The sequence below is a fragment of the Pristiophorus japonicus genome, chromosome 12 (genome assembly GCF_044704955.1).
Source record: "Pristiophorus japonicus isolate sPriJap1 chromosome 12, sPriJap1.hap1, whole genome shotgun sequence".
Taxonomy (NCBI): domain Eukaryota; kingdom Metazoa; phylum Chordata; class Chondrichthyes; family Pristiophoridae; genus Pristiophorus; species Pristiophorus japonicus.
Window position 1 is genome coordinate 168,800,056 of NC_091988.1, and position 14,583 is coordinate 168,814,638.

The 14,583-nt window shown below is 44.8% G+C and overlaps 1 protein-coding gene across 1 annotated transcript in view; it reads right to left on the minus strand.

The window, feature by feature from the left end:
* Positions 1-9,859: 9,859 nt before the first annotated feature.
* LOC139277543 (collagen alpha-1(XIV) chain-like) overlaps positions 9,860-14,583 on the minus strand; it is a 216,192-nt gene continuing 211,468 nt past the window's right edge. Inside the window, exons 45-48 of the mRNA XM_070896129.1 lie at positions 14,368-14,556; positions 12,311-12,388; positions 10,446-10,601; positions 9,860-10,254 (exon numbers count right to left, since the gene is read on the minus strand). Of these exons, the coding sequence (XP_070752230.1) occupies positions 10,208-10,254; positions 10,446-10,601; positions 12,311-12,388; positions 14,368-14,556 (470 nt within the window). The 3' untranslated portion in view covers positions 9,860-10,207. The remainder of the gene's footprint in view (positions 10,255-10,445; positions 10,602-12,310; positions 12,389-14,367; positions 14,557-14,583) is intronic.

Sequence of the window (14,583 nt, forward strand, 5' to 3'; positions counted from 1 at the left end):
TTATTTAATCTATCGATGATCTTTTACAACTTTCTGCTCCTGTCTACACTATTTACTGTGCCAGCTAACTTGGTATTGTCAGCAAACTTAGATATACAGCTCTATTCCTTCATCCAAGTCATAGCCCTGTGGTAACCAGAGGGAAAAGCCTATTGTTAGTGCTGCCTTGTATTTGATTATTTCCCCCCCTCTCCTCCCCCCTGCCAGAGAAGCCCCATCTTTACTTCATTAATTCCTCCCAGCTATTATATAGCAAGAAGGATTTCAGTCGGCATGGAGTGGCAGGATGTGGCCACCAGGTGTCGCCAAACATTCTGAGCTTTGAATGGTGTCAGCCATGTTGGTAAATGAAATTAAAGGTAAGCTTAAAGAAAAGATAGAAACTGGAAGTTATAAATTTAAATCAATGGTCTTAAGGCAGGCTCTCTCTTTAAACTTTCACCTTCCCACCAGCTGACAATCATTTATATCAACCCACCCACCTCATTGTTTCAGAGGTTGCTGACTGAAACGTTGTTGTGAATTGAATGGTCTCAGTGAACTCAAATTCTGTATTAGTTTGCAGCTGCAGCGATTTTCAGAACTTCTCTTCCCATCAGCCACCCAGCTTCCACCATCCTAATCCTGTCTTTTTGCCCCACTCTCTCCTTCTTTTGCCCTTCATCTGCCTCCACAGCCCGCCTTATTTCCTCCACCACCTGGGTTCAATTATCCCCCCGGCCTGCTAACCTTAGTTAACCTGAATATTATACCTGACTCCCCATGCGTAATGTCTCTGGACATCAACTAGTAGGCTGGATGTGCAGAAATTTCCTCCAACTAAATATTGGGAAGACCAAAGCTATTGCCTTCAGTCGCCGCGACAAACTCCTAGCCACCGACTCCATACTTCTCCCTGGTCTGAGGCTCAACCAGACCATTCGCAACCTTGGCATCCTATCTGACCCGGAGATGAGCTACCGACCGCATAACTGCTCCATCACTAAGTTCAACTGCTTCCAACCCCATCTCTACCCCTGCCTCAGCTCATCTGCTGCTGAAACGCTCATCCATGTCTTTCTTACCTCTGGACTTGACTATTCCAATGATCTCCTGGCCAGCCTCCTATTTTCCACTCTCCATAAACTTGAACTAATCTAAAACTCTGCTGCCTGTATTCTAACTGACGCCAAGTCCAGCTCACTCATTACCCCTGTCCTCGCTGACTGACATTGATTCCCGGTCCGGCAATGCCTCGAGTTTAAAATTCTCATCCTCGTTTTCAAATTCCACAATGGCCTCATTCATCCCTATCTCTATAACCTCTTCTATTCCTACAACTGTCCGCGATGTCTGCGCTCCTCCAATTCTGGCCTCTTGCAAATCCCTGATTTCAATCGTTTCACTATTGGTATATGATGCCTTCATCTGCCTCGGCCCTAGGGTCTGGAATTCCCTCCCTAAGTCTCTTTACTGTTAGAAATTAGGGATACCTAAAAATAATACTGTGTTCAAATGATTGTATGTTTCTGCTCGAGACAAAGGGTTAAGAATAAGTTATGTTTCATTTTCCTATGTAGACTTGCATTAGTATTGAGAGAGTGTTTTTAATGAGTTAGATTAGAGAATGTAAAACATTCCACATGGGGGCCCACAGCATGATATAGACTGTTGTCTGTACGTTTAGCAGTTTGACTTAGTTTTTAATTTGGTCAATGAAGGCCAACCTATGTATCTTCCATTATTGCTAGTAACCAATTATTATGCTAAGGCAGAATTTGGAGTTTGTTTAACAGAACAGCTTGCGAAGATAATTAAAAGTTAATTAGTATAAATAGAAGGAATGCGAGTTAGGGTATCCATGACAACCAGCTGTACCAAGAAGGACAAGGCAGGGTTCGATAACAGACTATGGAGTAGAAATTCACCTCCGCCTGAAACGGGGCGCACCTTTCATTTTTTTAAGTTTTGCCGTCGATATTCGGCACTTGGCAGGTTTTTTTTTGCTCGGGGCGGATGTCGTTGCGGCGGAGGGGCGAAGGTGCCCTTGCAGTGGATCGGCTGTCCAGATCATGCATCAGCGACGAGCTAATGACATCAGCGCGACGCGGGCATGCCGCGTCGTGCCGACACATCACAAGCTCTCTCCCCTTCAGTTAAAGGGGAGGGTCGCTGTGAGCTCTGTATATTTTTAAGTTAGCTCTACTGGCCACCAGGGAGGGTTTCGGCTGCGCCAGCAGCCTGGCACCCAAGAGGGGGTGCCAGGCTGCCTGTTGGCGGCCCGCCCAAACCCGGGAGTTAATTGTCAGCCCGACATGGCAGGGGTTCGACAATAAAAAATAAAATGGTGTCATCGGCAGCGTCACCTCCCCTTTAAGGGCGGCCACGCCGCCGATCAACAAGTGCACAGACAGAAAAAGCTGTCGGGGGCACCGCTCCCGTGCTGCAATTCCACAAAAAGGATATTTCCCGCAAGCAATTTCGGGAAGGGGTCTCCACCGGTTGGTAAGGAGTTGGCGAGTTTTCAGGTGGCCAGAGGCCTTATCGGGAGGGGCAATTCCGGCCCCTATAGATTTGGGGGGACAGGGCTGGATGTGATAAGAGGATCCAGATGGATGGATTGGCCTTCAAAATCATAAACAAGAAAAGACGTATAATGGTCGTGAAGACCCCGCCTTCAAGGTGGGTCTTCATCGGCAAGTTTAGACAAAGAACTCGGCATCCCATTGGGCACGTGTTTTAAGGGGAACTTCTATAGGCCAAAGGGTGTTATCAATATCCCATGTCAGGCCTACCCCTAAAAACACAATAAAAGTAATACCCTGAGGGCTTATCCCCGCAGGCGATGGAGAGAAGAACTAGAAGACGGGCTGGTCGAACACTCTGAGAGTGATCCCATGCTTTATCGTAGGAGGCGCTAGACAAAAGAGGCTGCAAGCCAGAGAACTGCTCATGTGCCCCAGTCGTTTGTTTGATTAGATCGGGTACCAGCTACTTGTCACGTTTGTATGTTTTTTTTATATAACAAATGTGATATATTTTGTCTTAAACTATGATTAAACACAATATACCCACAATATTGGTTTACAGTCGGTCCTGATTATTAAAGTGACCAGAGATAGCCGATTGGCTATTTCAAACACTACTTCTATCTCTTCCTTTAAGACACTCCATAAAACCTACCTCTTTAACCAAGCTAGGCCACCTGTCCTAATATCACATTTTGTGGCTCAGTGTCAAATTTTGATTGTCCCTTTGATAATCATCCCTTTGAAGCACCTTGTGATGTTTTACTACGTTAAAAGTACTATACAAATACAAGCATTTGCTGATGAAATTACTATTGATGATATTAGTGGATAAAGACTTAACTTGTTCAATAACACTCATTTATCTGCTATTTTAGTGGAGGCATTATAATGTATGCACCTGTGAGCATGCTCACAGGCTTGTGGAGCTGGTACCCTCACAACTTAGAAACATAGAAACATAGAAAAATAGGTGCAGGAGTAGGCCATTCGGCCCTTCGAGCCTGCACCGCCATTCAATAAGATCATGGCTGATCATTCCTTCAGTACCCCTTTCCTGCTTTCTCTCCATACCCCTTGATCCCCTTCACCATAAGAGCCATATCTAACTCCCTCTTGAATATATCCAGTGAACTGGCATCAACAACTCTCTGCGGCAGGGAATTCCACAGGTTAACAACTCTCTGTGAAGAAGTTTCTCCTCATCTCAGTCCTAAATGGCCAACCCCTTATCCTAAGACTATGTTCCCTGGTTCTGGACTTCCCCAACATTGGGAACATTCTTCCTGCATCTAACCTGTCCAGTCCCGTCAGAATCTTACATGTTTCTATGAGATCCCTCTCATCCTTCTAAACTCCAATGAATAAAGGCCCAGTTGATCCAGTCTCTCCTCATATGACAGCCCAGCCATCCCTGGAATCAGTCTGGTGAACCTTCGCTGCACTCCCTCAATAGCAAGAACGTCCTTCCTCAGACTAGGAGACCAAAACTGAACACAATATTCAAGGTGAGGCCTCACTAAGGCCCTGTACAACTGCAGTAAGACCTCCCTGCTTCTATATACAAATCCCCTAGCTATGAAGGCCAACATACCATTTGCCTTCTTCACTGCCTGCTGTACCTGCGTGCCCACTTTCAGTCACTGATGAACCATGGCACCCAGGTCTCGTTGCACCTCCCCTTTTCCTAGTCTGCCACCATTCAGATAATATTCTGCCTTCGTGTTTTTGCCCCCAAAATGGATAACCTCACATTTATCCACATTATACTGCATCTGCCATGTATTTGCCCACTCAGCTAACATGTCCAAGTTACCCTGCAGCCTCTTAGCATCCTCCTCACAGCTCAAACCGCCACCCAGTTTAGTGTCACCTGCAAACTTGGAGATATTACACTCAATTCCTTCATCCAAATCATTGATGTATATTGTAAAGAGCTGGGGTCCCAGCACTGAGCCCTGCAACACTCCACTAGTCAAACTTGCCATTCTGAAAAGGACCCGTTTATCCCGACTTTCTGCTTCCTGTCTGCCAACCAGTTCCCTATCCACATCAGTATATTACCCCCAATACCATGTGCTTTGACTTTGCACAACAATCTCTTGTGCGGTACCTTGTCAAAAGCCTTCTGAAAGTCCAAATACTCCACATCCACTGGTTCTCCCTTGTCCACTCTGCTAGTTACATCCTCAAAAAATTCCAGAAGATTCATCAAGCATGATTTCCCTTTCATAAATCCATTGCTGACTTGATCTGATCCTGTCACCGCATTCCAAATGCGCTGCTATTTCGTCCTTCATGATCGATTCCAACACCTTCCCCACCACCGATATCAAGCTAACCGGTCTATAATTATCCGTTTTCTCTCTCCCTCCTTTTTGAAAAAGTGGTGTTACATTAGCTACCCTCCAGTCCATGGGAACTGATCCAGAGTCGATAGACTGTTGGAAAATGATCACCAATGCATCCACTATTTCTTGGGCCACTTCCTTGAGCACTCTGGGATGCAGACTATCAGGCCCCTGGGGATTTATCGGCCTTCAATCCCATCAATTTCCCGAACACAATTTCCCGCCTAATAAGAATATCCTTCAGTTCCTCCTTCTCACTAGACCCACTGTCTCTTAGTACCTTTGGAAGGTTATTTGTATTTTCCTTCGTGAAGACAGAACCGAAGTATTGGTTCAATTGGTCTGCCATTTCTTTATTCCCCATTATAATTTCACCTGAATCCGACTGCAAGGGACCTATGTTTGTCTTTACTAATCTTTTTCTCTTCACATATTTATAGAAGCTTTTGCAGTCAGTTTTTATGTTCCCTGCAAGTTTCCGCTCGTACTCTATTTCCCCCTCTTAATTAAACCCTTAGTCCTCCTCTATTGAATTCTAAATTTCTCCCATTCCTCAGGTTTGTTGCTTTTTCTAGCCAATTTATATGCTTCTTCCTTGGCTTTAACACTATCCTTAATTTCCTTTGTTAGCCATGGTTGAGCCACCTTCCCAGTTTTATTTTTACTCCAGACAGGGATGTACATTTGCTGAAGTTCATCCATGTGATCTTTAAATGTTTGCCATTGCTTATCCACCGTCAACCCTTTTAGTATCGTTTGCCAGTCTATTCTAGCCAATTCTAGCTCTCTACGCGGGAGTCCTCCCTCTATTTATTGGGGACTTGGTCTGGAGGGTGTTGCACGGAACATTCCCATGCAATAAGTTTTTAAGTTAATTCATGGGCTCCCAGGCCGCCTGTAATTTCTGCAGTCTTGAGGAGTCCGTGTTCCACATTTATGTCAAATGTGTGAGGTTGCAACCCCTCTTCCAATATTTGAAGGGGCTGCTCCTTAAATTCTGGTTGCACTTCAGTCCCACATACCTGATCTTTGAGCACCCTGTGCAGAGGGAGCGGGCAGGTCGGAAGACCTCCTCGTAGGACTGCTCCTGGGCATGGCCAAGGTGGCCATCAACCAGTCCAGGCAGCAGGCAATCGAGGGGGTCGTTCAGCCCGACTGCCTGCCTCTCTTCCATGGTTACATCCGAGCCAGGGTGACCCTGGAGATGGAGCATGTGGCGTCCACCGGTACGCTCGCGGACTTCTGCGAGAGGTGGGCGCCAGAGGGACTGGAGTGCATCATCACCCCTGGCAACCAAATTTTGATTTGAATTAAGCTTACTGCCAAAAGATAATTTGATTAATGTGTCGGTTTTAGTGCCCCCCCCCTTTAATCAGGGGGTACTTGTATTAAAGTTTGCCATCTAATTTACCCCTTTAATAAGGGGGCATTTGATTTACAGGTGTAACTAAAATAGTTGTAGAGCTGTTGCACTGTGAGTAGCTTAGCCAGTCATATGATGTTCATAAGACTCAATAAAACTCCAATTAATTGAGTTCAGGTTCTGGTGGATGAACTGGTAGGGTTCAGTTTGATTGTTAAACCTTTGCTAATAAACCAGCTAGTTCTTTACAGCAAATGTGTAGCTGTAAATTCTTAAGCAAAGGACCCATAAAGCAAATACACTACAACCCTTTTCAAATAAACATACTAATATCTGTGTTAAAATAGTGAACAGGGGAACATAATACAAGTGCATTAAGCACCCATCCACTGTTATATCCATTAATACAACTAATGTATTTCTTCCCTCCAATGTATGAAATAATACAAATGGTGCCACCATGTGTGCGGTCACTGAACTACAGGTTCTTCAGGGCCAAAACTAATTAACAAAGATATGAAATCGTTCTGAATACATCAGTTTGTGTAAATAAGGATATCGAGCCTTAAATTCTGATTTATTTTTTGGGGGTGTAAAAATGGTGTAGCTTTGGAATGAGAGGGCAGGATTTGGGGTGAAATTTTGTTCTGGCAGAAGAGACACCCACCCCCAAAGTGGTGCATGGATACAAATGACAGGATAATGGAGCTAATATGCTGATCCAGAATTACCACCCCCACCCCCCACAAATTGCACCCAACTTATGTAAAGCCTGTAGACGAGGGGTAAGTTACCTCATAACTTGTCAACCCAGGAAGCAGTCAAGTTCAGTGGCTTTGAACATCCACAAACTTTGTCCGAAACATCAGCTTTAACAAGAGCAATTGCAGAAAACGTTTTTCAGCTGCGGAACAGAAAGGATTCTGCAAGCTATCTGCCAATAGTTTCAGGTGGAGATATCGTTTACCCCTCACAAAGGGTTCACTGGGAGCTTTCCCACATATGTCCTTATGATGGAATTTGACTGGGGGCAATGCTGTGTGGCGGGGTCAGGTTGGTGGGGAACCTTTGTCTCACGAATGTTTAGTGTAAGACCCATGCTTTCGTACGCCTCGGTGAAGATGTTGACGATGGCTTGGAGTTTGGCCTCTGAATGAGCGCAGATGCAAGCGTCGTCTGTGTACTGTAGTTCGATGACAAAGGATGGGATGACCTTAGATCTAGTTTGGAGGCGATGAAGGTTAAACAGGTTCCCATTGGTTCTATAATTTAGTTCCACTCCAGCAGGGAGCTTGTTGAGAGTGAGATGGAGCACTGCAGCGAGGAAGATAGAGAAGAATGTTGGCGCAATGACGCAGCCTTGCTTGACCCCTGCTTGGACAACTTGGACCATTTTCCATGCCTCGGGAGCCTACTATCAGCATGTGCAGACATCAACGACGAGGTCCAACACCGCCTCCAGCATACAGCGCAGCCTTCGGTCGCCTGAGGAAGAGAGTGTTTGAAGACCAGGACCTCAAATCTGGCACCAAGCTTATGGTCTACAGGGCAGTAGTGATACCCGCCCTCCTGTATGGCTCAGAGACTATATACAGTAGACACCTCAATTCGCTGGAGAAATACCACCAATGGTGTCTCCACAAGATCTTGCAAATCCACTGGGAGGACAGATGCACCAACGTTCGTGTCCTCAATCAGGCCAACATCTCCAGCATCGAAGCACTGACCACACTTGACCGACTCCGTTGGGCGGGCCACATCATCTGCATGCCCGACACACGACTCCCAAAGCAAGCTCTCTACTCGGAACTCCTACATGGCAAACGAGCCCCAGGTGGACAGAGGAAACATTTCAAGGACACCCTCAATGCCTCCTTGATAAAATGCAACATCCCCACTGGCACCTGGGAATCCCTGACCCAAGACCACCCGAAGTGAAGTGAAGAGTATCCGGGAGGTTGCTGAGCACCTTGAGTCTCGTTGCCGAGAGCATGCAGAAACTAAACACAGACAGCGGAAGAAGCATGTGGCAAACCAGACTACTCACCCACCCTTTCCTTCAACCACTGTCTGTGACAGAGACTGTCATTCCCGCATTGGATTGTACAGTCACCTGAGAACTCACTTTTAGAGTGGAAGTAAGTCTTCCTTAATTTTGAGGGACTGCCTATATATGATGATATTATGGAAGCAGAACAAGATAAGAAAGAAGAGAAAGGAACAGAGGTACATAAGATAAAGCTACATTACAGGAGATTACTAAGTTGGAGGTACCCTTCTACCAGACCACACAACTCCTTCGATGGTATCTCAGAAGAGGTCTGTTTAAGGAGGCAAAGGATCAGTAAGGAGGCATAGAAGGAACTGTTTCCCAATGAATACTGGTCTCCAAACATTTTCTCAAACACAAAAACAAAGAACAGACATACATCAGAACAATTAGCGTCATATCACAAAGTGGTTTTGCTGTGCGCATATATATTTACAGCAAGTGCTTCTTACTAAAACGATGCATATCCCAGTGATTCAGTGCTATTCATAAAGCTATCTTGTTGTGCCAAGGTGATAGCTGAGGGCCAGCGATACCAGGAGCCCCGTGGGACTGAGATGGTCCCCATCTCTCCCGCTCCACCTCTCAGTTATGAGGACATGCAGGTCTGCCTGCCGAAAGTCTGCTGCTCATTTCTTCGATCTGACTGCCATCTTGGTCATTTAGATTGCCTGCTTCCTCCAGTGTTGCCATTGCCGCTTTGAGCAGCAGCAGGTTCTACATCCTGTTGTTGCATCGAGCCTCTGCCTCTCCTGCAGCTTTTTACTGGCCCATCTCCCTCTCCTGCTCCCACATCTCCCTCCGACTATATTCCTATCCACTTTTCTGCATGGTCCTTTTGGAGCCTAACTCCCCCACCAAGCTATTTTCTAATGCTTTCTGCTCTCACTTTCTTATCCAGCACACCCGCTTGTCCCAACTCAAGGGAAAATAATTTCATTTTAATTCCATTCCAATTGACATGCAAAATTTAATTGTTGCTACTTTTAATTTGGTTTGAATATATTTATTCATGTATTTTGGAAATCTAGAATACATTTGAAAGTATAAGAGTAATTTAAAAGTATGGATAAGAATCCTTAAATGATTGGATGGAGTGCTTTGATGTTGAAATTAGTTCTATAACATCGATTGACTTATAATTAAACCATATGTTACATTTAATAAGCACATTTACAAACATAAACCAAATTTAATTCTGGGCATTTATACAATTACTTTGTGAATATATGGATGCATTAAATGATGTTGAATGAGGAATATTCACATTCTAACATTTACATCTCCCAGGCTTACACTGAGCGACAATATCGGCCCTTGTATCAAAGAAGAATTTCACAAATTCCAAATAAACCATGCACGTTGAGGCAAAATACATAATTACAGTATTTAACTATTCATATTGATTTCAAGAAATATTAAGATACTATCTACAGTTTACAAAAAAAGATGTAAAAAATATAATTTGTCAAATGACTGGAGTTCTGTAACAACAGTGAACGTTTTCAGTTTTCAGCAACATGCGAACATTTCGCACAATTAACTTTACATCAGCCACCATACACAAGTCCTTCTCCTCAGCCTACCTTTTTGTGACTCAGAATGTGTCTCATGAAATTCAGATTATCTGATTGGTCAACACACGTCCCTTATTCCAGTCATTGCTGATATTACAATATCAGATTTCTTTCCACATGACTAATATTTCACACACCTCACCATAAACTTGCACCATCTCCCATTCAACAGTACATGTTGGAACTTACAGTGCTGTCACAATGTGATATGAAAATGTCTCTGTTCTCAATAAAATGCAACATTTGATTGTAGTTCATTCAACTGAACACTTTTCATTCTGTTAAAATAATTCCGTTTAGTTGTTTTGCATTCATCCTCACGAATAAAAACAAGAATTGCTTCCATAACCATAAATGATTTAAGGCAGGTATTGAAATTCACCCTCAGATTCAGTGTCTGATTCACCTAATTAAAACAAAATTTAAAAATAATTAAAACCCAAAACAGAAACAATAAAGAAAAACTGTCAAATTGAAAATTTCTTGTGAAAAGTCTTTAAAAGAAAGGACATATTTAAATCAAAGACTGGTTAACTTAGAAGCTGTTTTGCTGAATAACATTTGGCCACAGATTATTCAAAAGGTGTCTATACTCACTCCTGGTGTTAAATGTGTTGCAGGTAGAGGCATCACAATGTCCCGAGGCACCTGGTGGCCCAATGGAGCCAGGAAAACCGGGCAATCCAGGACGGCCTGGTGGGCCAGGCAAGCCCTCTGGCCCTTGTTTTCCGCGTTTTCCTTCACCTCGAGGACCTATACAAACAAGTTAAAGTTAGAACTTTGTTCAAGCAAAAAGCAAAGTTAGTGGGGTATTACATCATGTCATGAAGTGGGACTGACGGTGCATTGGGTTTCCAGCAGCTCCTTTCTCCTCTGGGACTATGGATCAAAACCAATTCCAGACTGAGAGAGTGAATTGTCTCTGTTGGCTCTCAGAGGGCAAAATTGACCCTCACCCCAATTGGGGGCGATAACCTTTTGCAGCCGGGACTTTTATCGTCCAGCCAGGAAGTCCTGCCCCCGACGTGGAATTGGGCCGTGCGCCCCTCAAAAGGAAGTGGAGCACTCGGCTTCCTTGGAGGGGCGCTCCTGGGTCCAGCATCGTGCTGATGAGTCTATGGACACGCTACAACCTCCCTCCCCTTCTATTAACAGGGAGGACCACTGCGCACTTTGTAGGCCCTTTATGGTCAGCCATTGGGTCACCAAGGACACAATCGACCAGGCCAGCAGCCCGGCGCCTAAAACGGAGTACCAGGCTGCATGATGGCAACCCAGTCGAGGTGAGGGCCGCCATTGTCGGGCCGAAGCAAGAGTCGACTGACAAATTAAAATAGTGGCCCAGGGCGCAATAGGCCTCCCCTTTAAGGGGCACCCCGGTGGCTGATATCCGCCAACTTCGCGATCCGCGGGGAAATTTCCCGCTGGGCAGTGGGGACATCATCGCCGGTTGTGCGGCGACCCAGGGCGCTAATTACGGGGCGTGGCGCTGCCAGGACAGCTCCCACCAAACCTCCAGGGCAATTTCCTCGGCTAGCGCTGAGCGAAAACACCATTGCGCCCCCCGGAGGCACTAACGGGGCTATAAAAAGAGGGTAATTTCAGCCCCTCAGAGTTCAACATTGAAGTAATTTGGATATTTCCATTCCAACTCATGGTGGAGAAGAAACTAACTGACACAAATTCCAATCTCGTTCAGAAAGGTCACAGGAATGCCTAATGGCTGAGGTTAGAGTAGAATAATAAAGTTTTCATCTAACCACCCTATCCCTAAGTTAGGAGTGCTTGGTGCTTGGTGCAGGTACTTAGCAAGAAGGAAAAAGAGTTTAATTTCCAGCATTAATCTTTCTTGTTGAATCTGGTGGTGGTGAGGGGGAAAAAATCAGTCAAATGAAACTTTACGTAGAGTACAGAGAAACATATTTGGGTAAAAACTTTCGGACTTTATTTTTCATACAAAAATGATCAATCAGAGGAATAGAGTTCTGGGTTAAGTAGAGTCAAAACCCAGAGATTATTTAAGAAACAATCGGATGACCCAATGGGGGGAACTGTGGGGACTTTCCAGTTGGATGAACTAAAATATCCTTCCTCGTCTAATTTATCTGATGATACTGCTTGCTGGAAACCTCTGAATCTGAGTAATAGCGCAACCCACCAAACTTCCGGGGCAATTTCCTCGGTGAGCGCTGAACAAAACGTCATTATTCTACTCCTAACTCAGAAAAATGTCCCACACTATGAACTTCCCACATTAGCCATTCCTGGGACCTTTCTGAACGAGATTGGCAATTTGTGTCAGTTAATTTCTTCTCCACCGAGTTGGAATGGAAATACCCAAATTACTTCCATGTTGAACTCCGAGGGGCTGAAATTGCCCCACCTGCTTTCAGTACGAATTTTACCCTATTTTTGAAGTCTACAATCAGAGGTTGACTGATGATAATAATCAGCATCATTACCTGGGGTTCCTCTTGGTCCCTCAGAGCCTGGAGCATTGCTTCCTGGGCTACCTTTCTGTCCTTTATTACCTGGTTTACCTGTTGACAAAGTTTTAAACTTGGATAAAATTGAGACTACATTGGACTGGCAGAAACAAGTAACACGTAACAAGTAAATGAACAAATTCCTGGACATCTGTGTAAACTAAATAATCACTTACTATGAACACCATGGGGTACATTTCATCAATTAGCACTCTGTAATAGCATGGTGTGATGGCAGTGCATCAGAATTCTGGCATGGAGGTCAATGCTCTGGGGCCCTACATTATGAATGGGTATTTGTGTGGGGCTTGATGACCTCAATGCCTTAAATCAGATAAGCACGACCATCATGTAAAGCTTGGCACAAGGGCAGTCATTTTCAAATACACTTCTGCATTTTAATGCTATGATGATATGAATCTACGTTTATTTGAACATTAGCTACTTTTGGATGCAGAGACAATAAATAATTGCCCGTGCTGCTTACTGGATAGAGTGCATACATAGCTTTATCATCTCACTATTTCATTCTGAGGACATAAGAAAAAAGTCAAGGATGACAAAAGCCCATTCAGACCATCAAAGTTTATCCTCTCTTGTACTCCAACTCTCTCATTGAAGCCCATCTTGGAATTCCCCTAACTCTCCCACTGAGTCCCATCCCTCTAGCATTTTAACCGTCCCATTAAAGATTGTCGCTGCAGCCCAGCATCCAATCCTGCTTCCATTGTTAATGATGACTAGATGATACAACAGTTCTTAGGTAAAACTCATTCTCATTATCTCTTTTTTCAGTGATTAAATAAGAATCAATATCAGAGGAGGCACCTGTTATACAGGAAAGCGGGAGGCGATTTTTAACTTTTGATCAAAATAGGTACGAAGTTGGTGGTGCGCCCACAAGAGCTGCTCGATGGATTAAGCAAGGGGCCTAAACAATTTTTAGCTTTGGGCCTCATTAGAATATTCAGTGAGCTGCCAATGCTCAACAGTCACTAGCTGTCAGCTTGCTGAACGAGAGTGGGCAGAAAATCCAGCGGCTCCATAAACAAGCTGAGGCAGAGGTCAGCAGTAAAGGAAGGGGTGAGGTGGAGGTGCACAGGGGCAGGGAGGGCCTACATAGCATCAGCAGTGAGCTGTTGTACTGCTGCATTCCTGCTCCTTCTGGCCGTACAAACATTCCCCGCAAAAATGTTCCAGGCCAGTTTTCGAGCCTCCTCCAGCGATCTCCTTAAAGATCACTAGTTAGGCTGCTCACCGCTGATAGAAATAGGCAGAGCATGTGCAGTGTACGCGTTGCCTATTTGTTTATGGAAATTGGGAAAAGCTCCAACAACTGGGTTAACTCCAATTTGCATGTGCAAGCAGCCTACCACCTGTTTGCTAGTGCCCATTTTAAGGCTCACCCTGCAATTTTCAACTGAATACCCTTTAACTGGTTAAAAATTATCCCCAAGGTGGCTTATATAACTGATGGAACTATTTGCTAATTTTCTCCTCTCCTCTTGCTGGAGTACTCTCACATGAGTGGCAGCATTCTGGCACCTTGCCCAAGTGCCGACAATTCATCTGTCAGTCTCGGCAGTGAATGTTGATAGGCTATTCTGCAACAAAGGGCATTGCAGCCCTTTGTGCTCAGCAGACACGCCAGCATGCTTTCTCAGGGCCACTAGATATCACACAGGAATTGGAAACCACGATGGTTCTGCCATTTCCGAGCAATCAAGAAAATTGTCACACCCAAACAGCTGGATAGGTTGATAATGTGACGGCAGGTGAGCATTGGGCACAGAGGCCTGTGGCCTGCCACAAATCCGAGACACTCAGCGTACCCAAATGCAAGCAGCAAGCACAAAGGAGCATGAGAGCCTATACACTTCCCTGTTCCATTTCAATTAAGCGGCTGTCCCAAAAGGTGCGTGGAGCATCTGAGCAGCAATCCATCTAGAAAGGGCCTGAAATCTGGAGATAATATATTTTCCAGCAATGAGATTAAGTGCATTTTCAAATAAAGGCGAGCAGATGTAAATTACCGATCTCTCCCGGATAGCCAGACTTGCCAGCATCTCCGGGATTGCCAGGTGTTCCCGGAGGCCCTCTGATTCCAGGTGGTCCTGGTCGTCCTGGGTGTCCGACTTCACCTGCTGGTCCCTGAATGATCCGGACAGGTGCTGGGTTCCGTGTAAACTCATTCAGGATCGAATCAAATTTGATCATGTGATCTAGTAGTTAATAAATATAAAAGTGAG